The sequence below is a fragment of the Myotis davidii genome, unplaced genomic scaffold, assembly GCF_000327345.1.
Source record: "Myotis davidii unplaced genomic scaffold, ASM32734v1 scaffold281, whole genome shotgun sequence".
NCBI lineage: Eukaryota > Metazoa > Chordata > Mammalia > Chiroptera > Vespertilionidae > Myotis > Myotis davidii.
In genome coordinates, this window is record NW_006293784.1 from 4,218,956 (window position 1) to 4,236,306 (window position 17,351).

Sequence of the window (17,351 nt, forward strand, 5' to 3'; positions counted from 1 at the left end):
CTTGCCAGCCATGAGCCCGGCTACCCACTGAGCAGCGTGCCCCCTGTGGGAACGCACTGACCACCAGGGGGCAGCTCCTGCGTTGAGCGTCTGCCCCCTGGTGGTCAATGCACATCATAGCGACTGGTTGTTCCGCCATTTGGTCAATTTGCATATTAGACTTTTATTATATAGGATACTCTAAGCACTTTCATATATACTATCTCATTTAACCTGAATCTTGAAATCATTAAGTCAGGTAGGCAGGTCAGATAATATTATAACTGTCTTTCACTGAGAAAGCTAAGGCTCAGGAAAGTTAACTGTCCAAAACTCAGAGAGCTAGTAAAAGGTTCAAAGAAATTAAAATCCCCATCTTCCTTGCCCTAACCGGCTTGGCTCAGTGGATAGAGTGTCAGCCTGTGGATTGAAGGGTCCCAGGTTCGATTCCGGCCAAGGGCACATGCCTGGGTTGTGGGCTCGATCCCCAGTGGGGGGTGTGCAGGAGGCAGCCAATGATACTCTCTCATCATATATTTCTATCTCTCTCCTTCTCCCTTCCTCTCTGAAATCAATAAAAAAAAAATATTTTAAGAAAAAAAATCCCCATCTTCCACCTCCTAGTCACTATTCTTTATTTCACATTTTTGCTAAAATATTTCTAAGAAAAATCTGGCTTTTTCTTAATAATGGCCATCTTTTAAATACAGCACAGTATAATCTATTTCATTTTAATTAACTGAAATACAGGGTGAGGCAAAAATCTATCCTATCTAATTAAAGAGTAATATGCAAATTGACCATCACTCCAACACACAAGATGGCTGTCATTGGAGAGCAGCTTTGGGCAATCAGGCCAGCAGGGGAGGGCAGTTGGGAAGGACCAGGCCTGAAAGGGAGGGCAGTTGGGGGGACCAGGCCAGCAGGAGAGGGCAGTTGGGAAGGGGGGATCAGCCCTGCAGAGGAGGGCAGTTAAGGGATTTCGTGCACCAGTCCTCTAGTATATATATAAAACCCTAATATGCAAATAGACTGAATAATGGATCAACCGAACAACCAGTCGCTATGACGTGCTGACCACCAGGGAGCGTGCATGGAACATGGTGGGCGTCCGCCACCGTGGGATGATGGAGCAGGTGAGCGGAGGCGCCAAACCAAGGCTGGGAGCCAGTCGCTGTCACCAGGGCAAGCCTCTGGTGGTTATTAAAAATTTTTTGCTCCCACACGCCACGGTTCTGCCGGCGCTCATATCTGCTGCTGGCGCCCACCCTGCTTGCACCGGCTGCCAGCGTCCGGTGCCAGTCCCAATCACCCCTCAGGACTTCTCCACCTCCCCCCTGCTCCTGAGGGGCAATTGGGGCTGGCAGCCACCTCTCGCACCCGCTGCCAGCACCCAGCACTGTGCCTGATCACTCGGCGCCATCAGCGGGTGTGAGTGGCAACTGCTGGCCCCTATTGCCCCTGAGAACTTGTCCACCTCCCCCTGCTCCTAAGAGGTGATCAGGACAGAAGCTGCTGCTTGCACCTGTGAGCGGGGCCAGTGCTGTCAGCACATGGGAGCAGTGGCAGCGGGAGCAGGGCTGCCAGCAGAGAGAGGACTGGGGTCCACAGTGGGAGGGGCTGGGCGGGGGCACGGAGGATGGTACAAGACCCTCTCCTGTGCCCACTGCAGCCTCATGGCCCACAGTTCCTTTCAAGGTGCACAAATTCATGCACTGGGCCCCCTAGTAGGTTTATAATTGTGAATACGTGAAACAGAATTTATTCTTGTGTTATTTATTAGTTATTGTATTATTTTCCATACGAACAACTGTAAACCTACTTTTGTCCCAACCTGTAGACATGAAGCATTATATACAGTAAACTGTTTTAAATGAAATAATATTTTAAAGACCTCATAGATATTTCCATTTAAAGGTAGTCTGTTCACAATTCCTTAGGTTTAGCAAACAATCACCCTCTGATACTTTTAATATTCTTAGGTGGATTTTGCATAAAGCAAAATACATACAATGAGTCTTATCTTTCTGATATATTTATATCTCAAGTAACACAAATAAAAAGAGTAAAAAACACAATTTCTGGAAGAGATTAAGGAAAAAGTTTCTAATAAATTACAGATAAAAATAAATTTGTTTGATTTTAAGACAGCAACTTGGCATATCTATTTTAAAATTAAAAATATATTTGCCCTTGGACCCAGTAACTATTCCTGGGAAACTATTCCATAAACATAAAATGCAACAATATGTTAGGATACATGTCTATGGATATGTACTCTAACATTATTCATAGTGGGGAGAAATGCTAATAAAATACATATCCATCAACAGAGCAATGACTGAATAAATTATTGAAAATCCACATTAACATGCTTTTTGCCAGAGGAGCGCAAGAATCAAGTCAAAGATTTGAAAAGCGAAGAAGCCAAAAACACCCAACCGGAAAAGCAAAATGAAAAAAGAATCCAAAAATACGAAGATAGTTTAAGGAGCCTCTGGGACAGCTTCAAGCGTACCAACATCAGAATTACAGGGGTGCCAGAAGACGAGAGAAAGCAAGATATTGAAAACCTATTCGAAGAAATAATGACAGAAAACTTCCCCCACCTGGTGAAAGAAATAGACTTACAGGTCCAGGAAGTGCAGAGAACCCCAAACAAAAGGAATCCAAAGAGGACCACACCAAGACACATCATAATTAAAGTGATGAAATGCTAAAGGTATCCTTTAAGAAGAGGAAGAAGAAGAAAAAGGTAAAGATACAAATTATGAACAACAAACATGCATCTATCAACAAGTGAATCTAAGAATCAAGTGAATAAATAATTTGGTGATCATAATAGAAAAAAAAAACATGCTTTTTGCAATTATTTAAAAGACTGAACTTAAGCAATATCAGTTGACCTAAAGTAATTTCCACAGAGTTTACTGAGTAAAAACAAAATACAGGCAAGGGAGCAGGATATGACCTCAACTTGTAAGATAACCACACACACACACACATCTTATGTACCTATCATATATGTCATACTTGTGTGCATGTGTATAATTGTATAATTATATATATATATGTGTGTGTGTGTTAGGAAAAAGATAAGTTTACATATCAGAATCTTAACATGAGTTATGTAAACTGTGACAGGAAAAAATGTGAGGAGAGTGGATGGAGGGCATTAAAAAAAGTCTGCAATTTAAAGTAACGTGATATAATCACATTTTATTTTTATGTAAAATTTTATGTGGATAATATATGGATGTAAAGAAAAAATCAATTAAAAGGACAACGTATTACATGCTGATAAAAGAAAAAAAAACTAAATGTAGAAACCCAGAAAGTAATATAATCAAACATTTCCCCTAACGCATTAAAAGTACATAATAGCTTTCAGCTTATACAACACCCTCTCATTTAGCATACATTTACTGACTATGCAATAGACGCTACATACTCTGCTAGTGACAGGGATATGACAGTGAGCAAGATAAAGTCTTTACCCTCAAGTGAGATTACAAATCAGTGTGATAAGAGTAACATTAGGCCCGGGACATTAAAAGACTATACAGAGAACACATGGTGGGTCTCCAACCCAGAGATAAGGGGTCAGGAAAGAGTTTCATGACAGGAATAACAAAAATGCTGAATTTACAGTGTCATTTCTAAAAAGTACGGGGGGTGGGGGGTGGTGTTGAGGTGAAAGAGGGCATAAATGGTGATGAGAAAAATAAAATATACACATTACTACAGCATTTTAAAATGCAAAAAATAAAATAAAAAGTATGCTCATTGAGTGTGGGTGTCCTGTTGGTATAATTTAAGTTTTACACATTAAACTTTGTAAGAGAGATGCTTCAAGTATTATTTCACTCAAGACAAATTTATTAAGTTCATCATAACTTGCAATCCCTATTCTTGCTTTTCTAGAATCTCATTGTTATGACAAAGCAACGTAGTAGACTTTCAGAGAAGACTAAGTCCACTTGGAACTGCCCGTGCCAGCAGCACATTTGGGTCTGGCATGTCCAGTAGACTATTCCAAACCCTAAGGCACCTCAAATTCCACTCATCCTAAAACCCCACTCATCCTATTTCTTCCTAAATCTGTCCTTCCTCCATATTTCCTTTCTCTCTGTGAATGAAAATACCATCTATCCAATCATTCTAGCCAGAAACTCAGATTTCTTAGAATTGTCCATTTTCCTCCTCAGTTGTCACTCAAATCTCCCTTTTCATATATACCCCTGCTGCTGAATAGTCTCACCAGGTTTCCTTTAATAGCTGTCTAATCAGGCTCCTTGCCTCTAGTCTTAATCCTCTCCAATCTATCCATCACATGGCACCTCAGATGATCTTGCTAAATAAAAGGAGAATATGATTAAATCACTCATTTACTTATAATCCTTCATGGATTATAAAACATTAAGAATTCGTAGAAATTCAAGACTAAATTTTCCATGGGAATAGAGTAAGATTGGCATATTTTCCATTTTGCACACAAATGGATCCCTACCATCTTAGAGTAAATCCAGAAACTACTTGATATGTCACTCGGGTTTTTAGGACTGGTTTCCATTCACTGCTCCAATCTCATTGAATCCTAAACTTTAATTAATAAAGACATATTTCCCTAAGTCTTCCTATTTTTCGACTTTATTCCCTTATCTCATTGCATATTCTGCCTGAAAGGTTGCTTCTCACAGTAACATGGCAAACACCTACTCATCTTAGAGAGCTCATTTCAGGTAAGCCTCCCCCGCTACATGAGGTCTTCCACAGGTACAACGGACCTGTACCCCCATCCCAGATGGACTTCTTTACAATAATACAATCATGTATGACATGTTCTTGCCTTCTCATCTACTACCTCTACTAGAGAAAAAACTCATTATGGGCAGAGCCTTACCAGGCTTTGTATTCCTAGCACCTAGCAGGGGTGGGCAAACTTTTTGACTCGAGGGCCACAATGGGTTCTTAAACTGGACCGGAGGGCCGGAACAAAAGCATGGATGGAGTGTTTGTGTGAACTAATATAAATTCAAAGTAAACATCATTACATAAAAGGGTACGGTCTTTTTTTTTTTTTTAGTTTTATTCATTTCAAACGGGCCGGATCCGGCCCACGGGCCGTAGTTTGCCCACGGCTGGCTTAGAGGATAGCAAGCACTCAAAGGATATTTTCTGAATGAATAAGTAAATGAACAAACTGGAACATGCTCATCATACTTCCCCATCTGGCTAATTCTCTAAGATTCAATTTTACACTGGCTCGTGTGGAAACCTCTGAGCTACCACGTGTGGCCGAGTTCCTCCTCTGTGCTCACAGCAGTCCGTGTTATCATACCAATCACACAATATTATAAGTGCCGTCTTTCTTGTATTTCTCCTCTACTAATTTGTAAACTTCCTTGAGAGCACATGTCTACCATCTCTGTACTTCAAGTGCCAAATACAGTACTAATATAATAACAGGTATACAGCAGGTATTCAATATAAGTTTTCTGAGTAAATTAAGAACTATAATTGGTAGTAAAATCCAAGAGTCTTCACAACTTGTTCAAAATACAGTTTACATTTTAGGATTCCCAATTCTTCAAAGTTTATTTTGCATCTTTTTGTTTCTCAACCCAAAAGCCTCATAATTAGAAATAGTGATAGTGGACTATGGACTGCAAATAGGACACTTTATGTAGATTATTCCAAACCCTAAGGCACCTCAAATTCCACTCATGCCAGAAGCAAAGTAAAAACAAATGAGATACTATAAGCAAAGTTATTAAAAATTGATATAAAAGGCATGAGATTTGCCACCAGCAGAAATGATGATTCTCAGGACTCATTTTTCTATAGTAACCATTATGTAACAAAATACTCAAAACTAATGAACTCTATAGGCACATTCCTTTTAGGCAACTGTGGATAGTTTCTGGTTCTATTAAATACATATAAGAAGGTATGTTTACATACCCCAGGTAGTATTAACGAGAGTCACACTGATCATGTGCCAAGCACTGTGCTAATGGCTTCATATGCATTGTCACTTACTACCCAATACATTTATTCTGTGGATACTATTTACAGTAACCACCATCCAAGATGCCCCCTGGTCCGGGCTGCTGGTATTTGCGCATTTATGTCGCCCCCTTCTGTGTTATTCTAGGATTGGTCTGAGTTATTGCTAGAACGTGCCATAAGCAATGGCATGTCACTTCTGAGACTGTAAGAGACATTGTAGTTTCCATCTTGTTTGCTCACTTTCTCTCAGATCATCCAGTCTAGGGGAAGCCGGCTTCTGTGTCATGAGCAGCTCTACAGAAAGGTTCCTGTAGTGAGGAACTGAGGCCTCTTGCAGCAGCCAAGTGAGTGAGCTTGGAAAACGGATCCTCCACCCCAACTGCAGCCTTCGGATGACCTCAGCGCCAGCCAACAGCTTGACTGCAACCTCATGAAAGATCTGAGAACCACCCACGCCCCTCCCAGGTTCATGCTTTCAGAACTTGTGAGGTAATACTGTACATGTTTGCTCTTCAGCTGCTAAACTTTGAGGTAATACATTACATAGCAATAGATAACTAATACACTAAATTACCCCCAATCTGATAGATGAAGAAACCTGGGCTCAGTGATATTAAGTTATTTGCCATGCAATACACAGAGCTAGAATTCAAACTGATATCTGAAACGCCAAAAGCTCCATTTCTTAGTCATTCTGCTATAATGCCTCATCTATATGCTCAATCCTATGTTATGCAACATTACTTATTATTTTTTCCAATTAATTTAAACAAATAGTTTAATAGTGTACCTGTAGGTACACTGTACTGTAGATAATCTGCTAGATGATACCACAGGTACAAGGAGGGTCTAAATGGAAGATGCTCTCACAGATTTTATTCTAGAACAATTGAACAAGCACCTAGTCGCTCTCAAATACCTATCATCTCTCAAGTGATCTTCGAGAGCCATCTAGTGTCAATTCCGCTTAATTGCAATCCACATAGATAGGATAAAAATGTCACCATCTGTTTTTTTATCGTACTAATTTTGAATCCAATTTTAAAAGAACATAAAACATTTAATGCTCACTATGTGCACAAAATGATAATTCCAAGGAAAACTGTCTTGAATTTCTTCAAATAGAATGTGTTCACTCAATATAAAACAGAAACTTTAAATACTCTACTCCAACGTTTTTCTAACTCCAGGTTTTTCCCTTTCAGATTTCTAGAAAATATGCATACCTCCAGAAGTTTCTTCACTTAAGAGAATGCATGAATGGGAATGGAAAAATGAGTTAAATGAGAAACAGCTGATTCTCATTGATGCGAAGACTCCATGTTTGCAAATTCGCCTACTTGATGAAATTCAGTTGTCAACCAAAATCAATACTTGCAGCATTTTCAGTCATATGTGGACATGTACAGAGAAGCGAAAAACCTGAACCACCCTACCTACCCTTTACCAGCTGAGGCTGAACACAGCGAAAGAGGTTCGCTCCACTTCCTTATCTCAACTCTTCTACTACAAACAAGTGCCCTTTTTACTGTCTATTTAGTGACATGTTTTTCACATTTATGTACATTTTGTTGGCTGATTCTGCTGTTTAAAATGGCCCCCAAGCAGAGTGCTAAAGTGCTCTCTAGCACTTAGTTAATGACATAGGCTGAGTACAAGAAGGCTGTGATGGGCCTTACAGAAAAAAATATATATAAAATAAGCTTCGTTCACATGAGTTATAGTGCTGTTGGCTCTGAGTTCAATGTTAACAAACCAACAATATATATTAAATGCTTTTAAATAAAAAAACAATATAAAACAAGGTGATGTATTGGTTAACTGACAAAAATGTTATAATCAGAGGTTAATAGGAAGCTAAAACTGTGTTTTCCCTAGGAGCAACAGTTCCGTATTTGTTAATTCAGTGTTCCTGGTGACTCTATAGAATGTAAGTCCTGCAGATAACGAGAATCCACTATGGTAGTGATTGGTGTTCTCTGTTCTATTCTTATCCCAAAGTGCTACAACAGAGAGTTTCATTAATGAAGTTCTAAAAAAGTCCTGAGCACACTTAGCACTGAGCCAGAAATTCATACAGCAAAAAGAGTGAATTTCTACGGTATTATCTAGTTTAACCTGTCCTGAATAAAATCTGTTAGATCACAGCTTTGATGTGCTAGTTATACTCTTCCAGTATATAGTAAAATAAATATGACTATTAAAAAATTTTTTAAGTGTACATATACATATTACCAAAATTATCTCATGTACACACCCGTCCAATGGTTCATGTACCAACTGATAAATGGATCACTTTTTGAGAAACACTGCTATATAAATAGAAAAAGTTGTTACCAAACTTTTCAATTATGAAGACCCTTTTTAGTAAAGGAATCTTGCAAGCCCCCACCTGAAAGTAGTTATGCTTCTCTCAGCTCATATTAGGAACACTACCATGGATTGTAATACAAATGGACCACAGCATTCGGCACAGACACAGTACGGGAAAAGTACGATGGGACTCAAAGGGAATATTCTAACAGGCGGTACATCAAGCAGCAATATTTTGGTGTATACCTGTACCTGTGTCAAACTGCTGAGATAAAGGCTTAAGAGTACTTTTTTGATGCCAAGACTCCGCATTAGCGACAGGCTGTTGCTTGTAGACAGGATGTCCCAGTAAGTTCTCTGCTGCTGCTGGCAGCCCGGGCCTTTGTCTCTCACCCAGACTGCTTTCCAAGTCCTGTAAAAGGTAGAAACAATGGTTAACACCATTATATTAAAATCAAGCCAAAACAGGAAATATTTGTCAGACACCATGTGTGATCCATACCACTGGACTACTTAAAGGTATTTTAGAAAGTGCTTATTACACCACATACACCCTACATGAAAGACAAGTTTAAAAAGTTAGTTTAATGAGGCATCTACCCATAGGCTTTCATTTTAATCTTTTTTTTTATGAAGCTAAATAACCATTATCTATTTTTCCAACCTTCAAATTAGATATCAATAAAACACTGAAGCCCTGACTGGTTTGGCTCAGTGGATAGAGTGTCGGTCTATGGACTGAGGGGTCCTAGGTTCGATTCCAGTCAAGGGCATGTACCTTGGTTGCGGGCACATTCCCAGTAGTGGGTGTGCAGGAGGCAGCTGATCGATGTTTCTCTCTCGTCGATGTTTCTAACTCTCTATCCCTCTCCCTTCCTCTCTGTGAAAAATCAATAGAATATATTTAAATAAAAAAACACTGAAAATTGTTATTATTTAAAACGCTAAATACTGAAACATATATATACTGTTCACAAAAGTTAAAATTAGAATAAAAATTTATCTCTCATTCTTCATTAATAAAAATTGCTTAAAATTGTTAGTATAAACTTTATAATTAAACAGCTGATGAGAATATACCTTAAATGATATAAAGATTACCCTCATATGTAAACAATTGCATTTTTATAAGTATCCCAATTAAAGAAGACTACCATATTTAATAAAGTTATTTCCCTGGGAAAGTATAAAAGTTAAAAAAGTAAAAATATGTTTCTTTGTCAAATATATGAAATAAATAAAAAACATTAAAAACTAAGACTTCTATTTTCTTCCTGTATTAAAAATTAGATATCTAATCATTACCACATTTTGTGACCTGGAGATATTCTAATTATTAAGTTTATTACTCAAGAGCTGAATAAAAATTCCAATATCTAAAAAGCTCTCCAGTTTCTCATTTAAAAGATTAATTTTAACCAAGTGGGTTTTTTTTACTAGAATATATGAAGAAACCACTACTGAAACATCTTTGATGACTCTATTGACTACAAACAAAACCTAACTTCTTAGCTCAGCATTCAAGATTTTCTACAACTTGCCCTCATTCTTCTCTATGCATGTCTATCTCCCCTTACTCCCTAATCTGACTTTTCTTTAGGAACACCAATTGCCTCACATCCTTTAAATAGAAAAGGACTGTTCTGCAATTAATATGAAATCCTTGAAGACTCTTACGTTTAGAATGATGGCAGATACATTTTCTCTATAAATTAGGAATGTTTCACAGTGCCTATATTACTCTGCCACTACCATATAAAATTTTGTGCCAAATACACTACCTTTTCTATTTGAATCAATTTTTCCAGGGTACTTGTAATTGCTGACACCTTAGTACTCTATGACCCTACTGAAGATTTAGTTTGCCTATTCACAAAATGCTCTTGTAGCGTAAGTATGATTTTTGTATTATACTCAAAGCTTAGACTCATGTAATTCTAAGTTACATTGTCTGTAAGCTACAGTAATTAATGTACCTAGCCCAACTACATAAATGTACAAATTGCTGTTTTGCCATGAGACTGCTCTTGCTGACCTGAAGCTCCCTTTGGGCTAGTAGTTATAAGCACAAAGAAAAGCCACTATTTTCTTAACAAAGCAATACTTTAACACATAAATATATCATTATTACAAACAAACAAATACTTAGTAGTTTTGTAGACATATGAAAATATGCCAAATGTCACTGTTCATAAGACTGGCAAAACTTAAGGTTAAGTGCCGTAGACCAATTCCAGCATGTCATAATTTCAAGAGTTTCATCAATAGGTTGATGAAACTTGGAGACTCAACAGGGTTGAGTCACACATGTAGTTACCTGTTGGGAATGGCTAAAGGCATTTTCCCAAACTTGAACAGGAAACTGATTGTGGCTGCCAGACAGTTTAAAGGGCATCTTAATCTACATGTTATTGCCTCCTACTGGCCAAATACCTGAACAGCCTTAGGCTAATTCCCCCAAACTGACAATGCTTCTGTACCTTTGAAACCTTACCCTTCCACGTGTATTATCTCCACCTTGCCTTAGGACAAATTGTGTTAATAAAAGCAAGGGTCCCAGACGAGGAGGGAGTCTTCAGTTCCTTTAGCTGAAGCTCCTCTGCCCCCCAATGCCTTTCAAAATTATATCTCATCTCCGGACTCTTTATTAGTCCCCGGATTCCTATGTCATCTACGCACAGCCCCTTCTCCAGATTCCTGAACCCTTCTTGATGCTGGGATAAGAACCCCGGCAATTAAGAACACCACATGTCATAATGAGAAGAGAGACTCATAGTAAGAAAGCAATGTATTAATACTTACTAAAATTATAAATGCTTGTACCTTTTGAATCAGCAATTCCACCCCCATTATCTGATCTACAAAAACAATTCCTCATAAGTGAAAAAAGAATTTTCTTATTGTAATTTGAATAGAAAAAAGTGAAACCAATCTAAAAATCCTTCAACAGGATAATTAAATTATGGTATACTCTATGGTAAATTAAAAGAATATGGTAGATCTTCAGAATTTATAGTTAACATTTTTAAAACAGGTTGCAGAATACTACATAAACATACCTCAGCATTTTACACATGCATGTGCACACATATGCACATGCTTAGATTCTTAGAAAAGTATCTGGAAAGGATAAACTTCCCACTTCTGGGCCTCTGGCTTGGCCAGGACTGCATACTAACAAAGGCTGCCAAGCTCCCTATCCCCAAAAATGCCTTAGAGCAGTGATCGGCAAACCACGGCTCGCGAGCCACATGCGGCTCTTTAGCCCCTTGAGTGTGGCTCTTCCACGAAATACCACGTGCGGGCGCACACATACAGTGCGACAGAAACTTCGTGGTCCATGCGCAGAAATCGGTTTTCGGCCTGGGCGAGTCTATTTTGAAGAAGCGGCGTTAGAAGAAGTGGGGGGTGTCAGTCGGGCGGGCGACAGGAGACACGGCACAGGCGGGACAAGTATACAAGACGAGTATGGATGGGAGAGTTGGAAGGGGTCAACCTCAGCGAACGTACCTCAACCAGATTGAGGACGTTTTTAGCAAAGGCCAGCTTAGGAGTACCCTAATTAAGTGAATAACAATGTACCTACCTATATAATTTAAAAAATTTGGCTCTCAAAAGAAATTTCAATCGTTGTACTGTTGATATTTGGCTCTGTTGACTCTGAGTTTGCCGACCACTGCCTTAGAGTAACTACAGAAATGAAAAGAAACTATGGACTCTGAAAGCTAAGTAAAAACTGTGAAAAACCACTGGGAAAACTGACAGCTAACTTGACCTGCTGTGTGTGGGAGGAAAGGGGCTGCATCCGGAGGAGGAGGGAGGCTGGAGGGGGTTCAGTGAGAGGAACGACTGGACAAAGAGCTTTGCTTCTTTGCCTCATCAGCCTGAGATCACCACTGCTTGCCCCTTACACACAGAGATCTTGGCAACAACCCAGGCTGAGACACTACTAGCCCAGAGTAACATCAGGGAGCCCGAAGGCCCAACTGGGGTGAAAAGTTATAGGGAAACCTGACCAGGAACCCATGGGCATTTGTTCCTTCACCCTCCTCCCTCCAAACTCCAGGACTATCTTACAAAACCTCCGTATTCCTTCCTAAATATCTTAGCTTGTGACCCCCTTGCCCAGAAATATCTTAATGGCTTACAGTGCCCATTAAGGCTTCCCATGGCCTAAAAGGTTCTTTATGATCATCTGGTTCAACCTATTTCTGCAGACTGATCTACCTACAACTCTAGCCACACTGAGATTTTCAACACTTTCTAAACATGCCCTCATCTTTCTTGGCTTTCATCCCTTAACGCATGCTATTTTGGCTTAAAAATGTCCTTCCCCTTCACCGCTGTCTAGAAAAATCCTATTGGGTCTTTAAGAAACTCCATCAATAGCATATCCTGTATGAAGGGTCATCAAACTTCAAGCAGTTTTCCCTCCTCTGAACTCATATTGTAAATTCTGCTTTATGACCAGTTATTGCACTGTACAGCAACTATTTAACTGTCTTCTATATGACCATCAGCTACTTATAGGTAGGAGTCCTATCTCATCTCTTTATCTTTTCCAAGGTTGTGTCCGGCACATAGTAGACACTCAGTAAATGGTTGTGGAAAGGGCTTCAGTTTTTTCAGCTGTAAAACAAGAGGGTTGGAACAGATGGCCCAAATTCCTGTGCTGTAAAACTGGATAACTCTATGTTCCGGGTTAAAGTTACTACAAGGACGATCCCTGAATAAGTTGAAGTATTAGCATGCATTAACTAAAAACAGGAATATTTTGTTATTTTTTTCCTGCATGTGGATCTAATCAAAAGGAAAAAAAAAACCATGAAGGTTAAAAAGTACCTCTGAATGACAGACACCTTGCTGTGGAACTACTGATTCCTGGTTTTGTTTAGCAAGAAGAGAAAAAATTGCATCGCCATGACATTTTTTATGGGGCATTCTAATCACTTGTACTTCACTGGGAGGATCATATTCCTAAATGAAATATTGAGACAATTAACACAACAAGAAATTTTATCAAACAACTGCATTTTTCTCAGTTTATGATTAATAGAGCTTAGAATCATGAGAATAGTCATTTAGTACTTTTGGAAAAAAAGATGGACATTTTATTTTCATTTAGTTCTCATTCCCATTTGACTACACTAAACACTCTCTATATATGACTCAAATATAAATAATAATATTCAGTAATTTGCCTACATTTAGACTGGAGATTTATTATAAAAACATACGAAAATTAAATCCTCTGTCATGTGACTGAGTTACAATGACTCACAAATGTTTCCTATTTTGGCTCAGACAGTTTCCTACTTGCATGGTTGTGCAGTACACACAGCAATGCCACGTGTGGCGATGAGGCACAGCGCTGTAGTTCTGCTGTCACCTGGACCACAAGCAAGAATGAACTGCAGACATAGGATAAGGCAGCTCTAAGACCTTCGGCTTTTCCTTTGCCTGCACTGATCTCTGGTGCTTGGCTAGGGAGCAGGTAATGGAAAGCCCTCATTGGAACACCCTGCTTAGGCTTCATGGTGCCTCAAAATAGAACTGTCCCAGAAACGTGGGCCTAGGAGTCAAAGAAACTGGATTCCCTTGCAAATGCAAGTATTAACATGATATTTAATTCCATTAGTAGTTTTTTACTTGGGTATTTTATTTCTCATGAAATAAAGTTTATTAACTCTGGATTACAAGTCCTTATTCCCCAGCTGTATACAGATAAATGTCTACTGGTACATGAGTTATTCCCAGGTCTTCAAGATTGTACTTCTGCATTTGACTTTATTCTGAATATGTAGTATATCTGATTTAGGCTTAGTAAAAATATCAAAATTAGAATTTGGTTTCAAATATAGAAAAAGAAAGATGTTGTCATTTAGTCCTGGTTTAGTTTGGTTATTTACTTAGAACAAACTTAAACAGGCTTTGGCACCATGATCAAGTTCTATGAATGGATAAAGATGACATAGTGAGCCCTAACCAGTTTGGCTCAGTGGATAGAGCCTGTGGTCCAAAGGGTCCTGGGTTCGATTCCGGTCAAGGGCACGTACCTTGGTTACAGGCTCCTCCCTGGCCTGGGCCCTGGTCAGGGCTCGTGCAGGAGGCAACCAATGGATGTTTCTCTCTCTTTCCGTCTCTCTCCTGCTCTCCCTAAAAATCAATGGGAAAATATCCTCAAGTGAGGATTAACAACAACAAAAAAGATGAGATAGTGACACATTAAGTAGGCCAAATGTGAGTATAATGCTTCTCCAAAAATAAAGAGATCTCATTTAAGACTTCCCTCCATATTATTTTATAAATTATGTCAATAAAAATAAAATTTTTAAATGCCATCTTCTTCTTTTTTTTTTTTATAGAGCTAGCTAAATGGTAACTAGGAAGGGTTAGTGTCCTTGGGTCTTATTTCAGTTTATTTTACAAAATATATTGAAGTCAATTATTTTTAGAACAAAGAATTATAATCATGGTTAGGAAAAAATAACAAATGTATTACAAGACAGAGGTTTAAGCTGCTAAGGTCCTACCTGAAGTATTGTAAAGGTGACATATTCAGGTAGCAATTTGCAGAGCTAGATTTTCATTACCTAATTACATTAACTGTGTATTTTTCAACTACTGGAGCCAAAGAACTTAATAATTTCCTTCTCATTCTCACAATTATAATACTGAGATGTGCAAGAAAGCAAATTCCTTCATGGGTACTTTATTAAATTTTATGTTTATGACTCAAATATTTGAGAAAAAAGCCTGATCAGTAGTAGTAAGCTCATCTTCATGTCAGATGTCAGAAGTCAATATGAGTCAGTCATTTCTTACCATATCATGGGCATCATGTAGAGTGCTGGATAAGCTATCACTTAGGTTTGTCAGGTATAGTCCTAAAACTAGAAAATAAAATGTAAAAGTTTAGAAAAAAGAAGAAACATAACTAAGTAAATAATCTGACCATACAGCTATAGAACATTACATTTAAACTTACACAAAGAAAATACTGGCAAAGTTCAAAAGTAATAAATCACAAGTTAATGTCACCTCTTTTTTTAAAGTACATTGAATAACAAAGCTGAATTTTTGTTTCACCTACCAACTTGTCAGAAATTTAAAAAGAACTATAAATATCAACTGTAACTATTCAATTGAGAAAGAGGCACTCCTATACACTACTGATGTAATTAAAACCTGGTTAAAATTAAAAACTGATTAACCTTTCTGGAAAACATTTTGGCAATTTATCGCTACTTTACCATGCATATTTTGACTCAGCAATTCCACTTCTAGGCATGTATCAGTTATCAGGTAAGTGTAAGGATGGTCATTGGAGAATTAAGTACAGTACAGAAACACAAAACAATCAAAATGCCTACCACCATGGCACTGTTTTAATAAACTACACTAAAAAGAAAAAAAATAAGGCCTTGGCTGCTTTGCTCAATTAGATCCTCATCAAGGATCTAATTAGTCAGAAACAGCATTTGACACTGTCTTGCATTAAAGACTGAGAGGTGTTGAAGATCTACCCTAATACAGAGTCACAAACCCAAACAGGCAGCCAAAATGAGGAGACAAAGAAACAAACCACAAATGAAAGAACAAGGGAATTCTCCAGGAGAGATAAATGAAATGAAGGTAAGAAATTTATCTGATATAGAATTCAGAATAATGATGGTAAAGATGCTCAATAGCAGAAAAGATATAGTAACTATGAAAAGAGAAATAAAGAATAGCATAGCACCAATAAAGAACACATTGGAAGGAATACACAGCAAATTTGGGGAAGCTGAGGATCGAATCAGTGAATTAGAAGACAGGGTTGAAAAAATCATTCAATGAGAGAACCAAAAAGAAAAACAATTAAAAAACACGAGGACAGCTTAAGGAAGCTGTGGGACAACGTGAAACATAACACTATTCAAATAGCAGGTGTGCAAGAAGAGGCACAAAGGGTGAAAGGGATAGGGAACATGTTTGAAGAAATAATGGAAGAAAACTTCCCTAACATGGTAAAGGAAAAAGTCACACAAGTTCAGGAGGAACAGAGATCCCCAAGTAAGAAGAACCCAAACAGGCCCTCATCCAGAAATACCATAATTAAAATCCCCAAAATTAAGGACAAAGAGTGAATCATAAAGGAAGCAAGAGAAAAGCAAACTGTTACCTACAAAGGAGTTCTCACAAGGACACCTGATTTCTCATCAGTAACTCTATAGGCCAGAAGGGAATGACATGAAGTACTCAAGGTAATGGAAAGCAAGGATCTGAAACCAAGATTACTAAGATGACTATATCCCACAAGGCTACCATTCAAAAAATAGACGGTCAAATAAAGAGCTTCCCAGACAAAAAAAGGCTAAAGGAGTACGTCACCACCAGGCCAGTATTACAGGAAATGCTAAAGGAACTGTTGTAATGAGAAGAAACAGAGAAACCTAGGCTTACAGATCATCAGCCTGCGGACCAAAGGGTCTCGGATTCGATGCCTGGTCAAGCACATATACTTCGATTGCAGATTCCCCAGTTGGGGCACATTAAAGAGGCAACCAACTGATGTGTCTCTCTCATAGTAATGTTTCTCTCTCTCTCTCTCTTTCTGACCCTCCTCCATCCTTCCCATCCTCTCTAGAAATGAATGGGAAAAATCCTCAGGTAAAGATTTTTAAAAAAGCCTTTTGCCTCGTTGCTACAGAGTGAGCAAGATGAGTCACCAGCAACTCTACTGGAGCCGCCCGAGGAAATTCGGCCAAGGTTCTCGTTCTTGCCGTATCTGCTCAAACCGCCACGGTCTGATCAGGAAGTAGGGCCTCAGCGTGTGCCGCAGTGTTTCCGTCAGTACACGAAGGACATAGGCTTCATTAAGTTGGACTAAGAGAACGTCCATGAATGGGTCGTTCAAGACATCTACCTTATGACAGAATGCTATCTTGCTTTCCATTTGTACATAAAATAATAAAAGAAACCTTCAAAAATAAGAAAAAAGAACTCTATGTATTGATATAAAAAGATGTATACAATATGTTATTAAGTTAAAATATTCAGGTTTC

General features: G+C 38.5%; 1 protein-coding gene and 1 pseudogene across 10 annotated transcripts in view; one reads left to right on the top strand and one right to left on the bottom strand.

The window, feature by feature from the left end:
* The window catches only part of KIAA0586 (KIAA0586 ortholog), a 106,292-nt gene that overhangs the window by 40,238 nt on the left and 48,703 nt on the right, over positions 1-17,351 (bottom strand). For 9 of the 10 annotated variants that reach the window (XM_015566482.1, XM_015566484.1, XM_015566480.1 and 6 more), the window contains 3 exons: positions 15,130-15,197; positions 13,147-13,281; positions 8,551-8,716 (listed from right to left, as the gene is read on the bottom strand). In XM_015566482.1, the coding sequence (XP_015421968.1) occupies positions 8,551-8,716; positions 13,147-13,281; positions 15,130-15,197 (369 nt within the window). The remainder of the gene's footprint in view (positions 1-8,550; positions 8,717-13,146; positions 13,282-15,129; positions 15,198-17,351) is intronic. The other variant, XM_015566485.1, reaches the window with a different exon arrangement.
* On the top strand, positions 16,984-17,223 carry LOC102757061 (annotated as a pseudogene).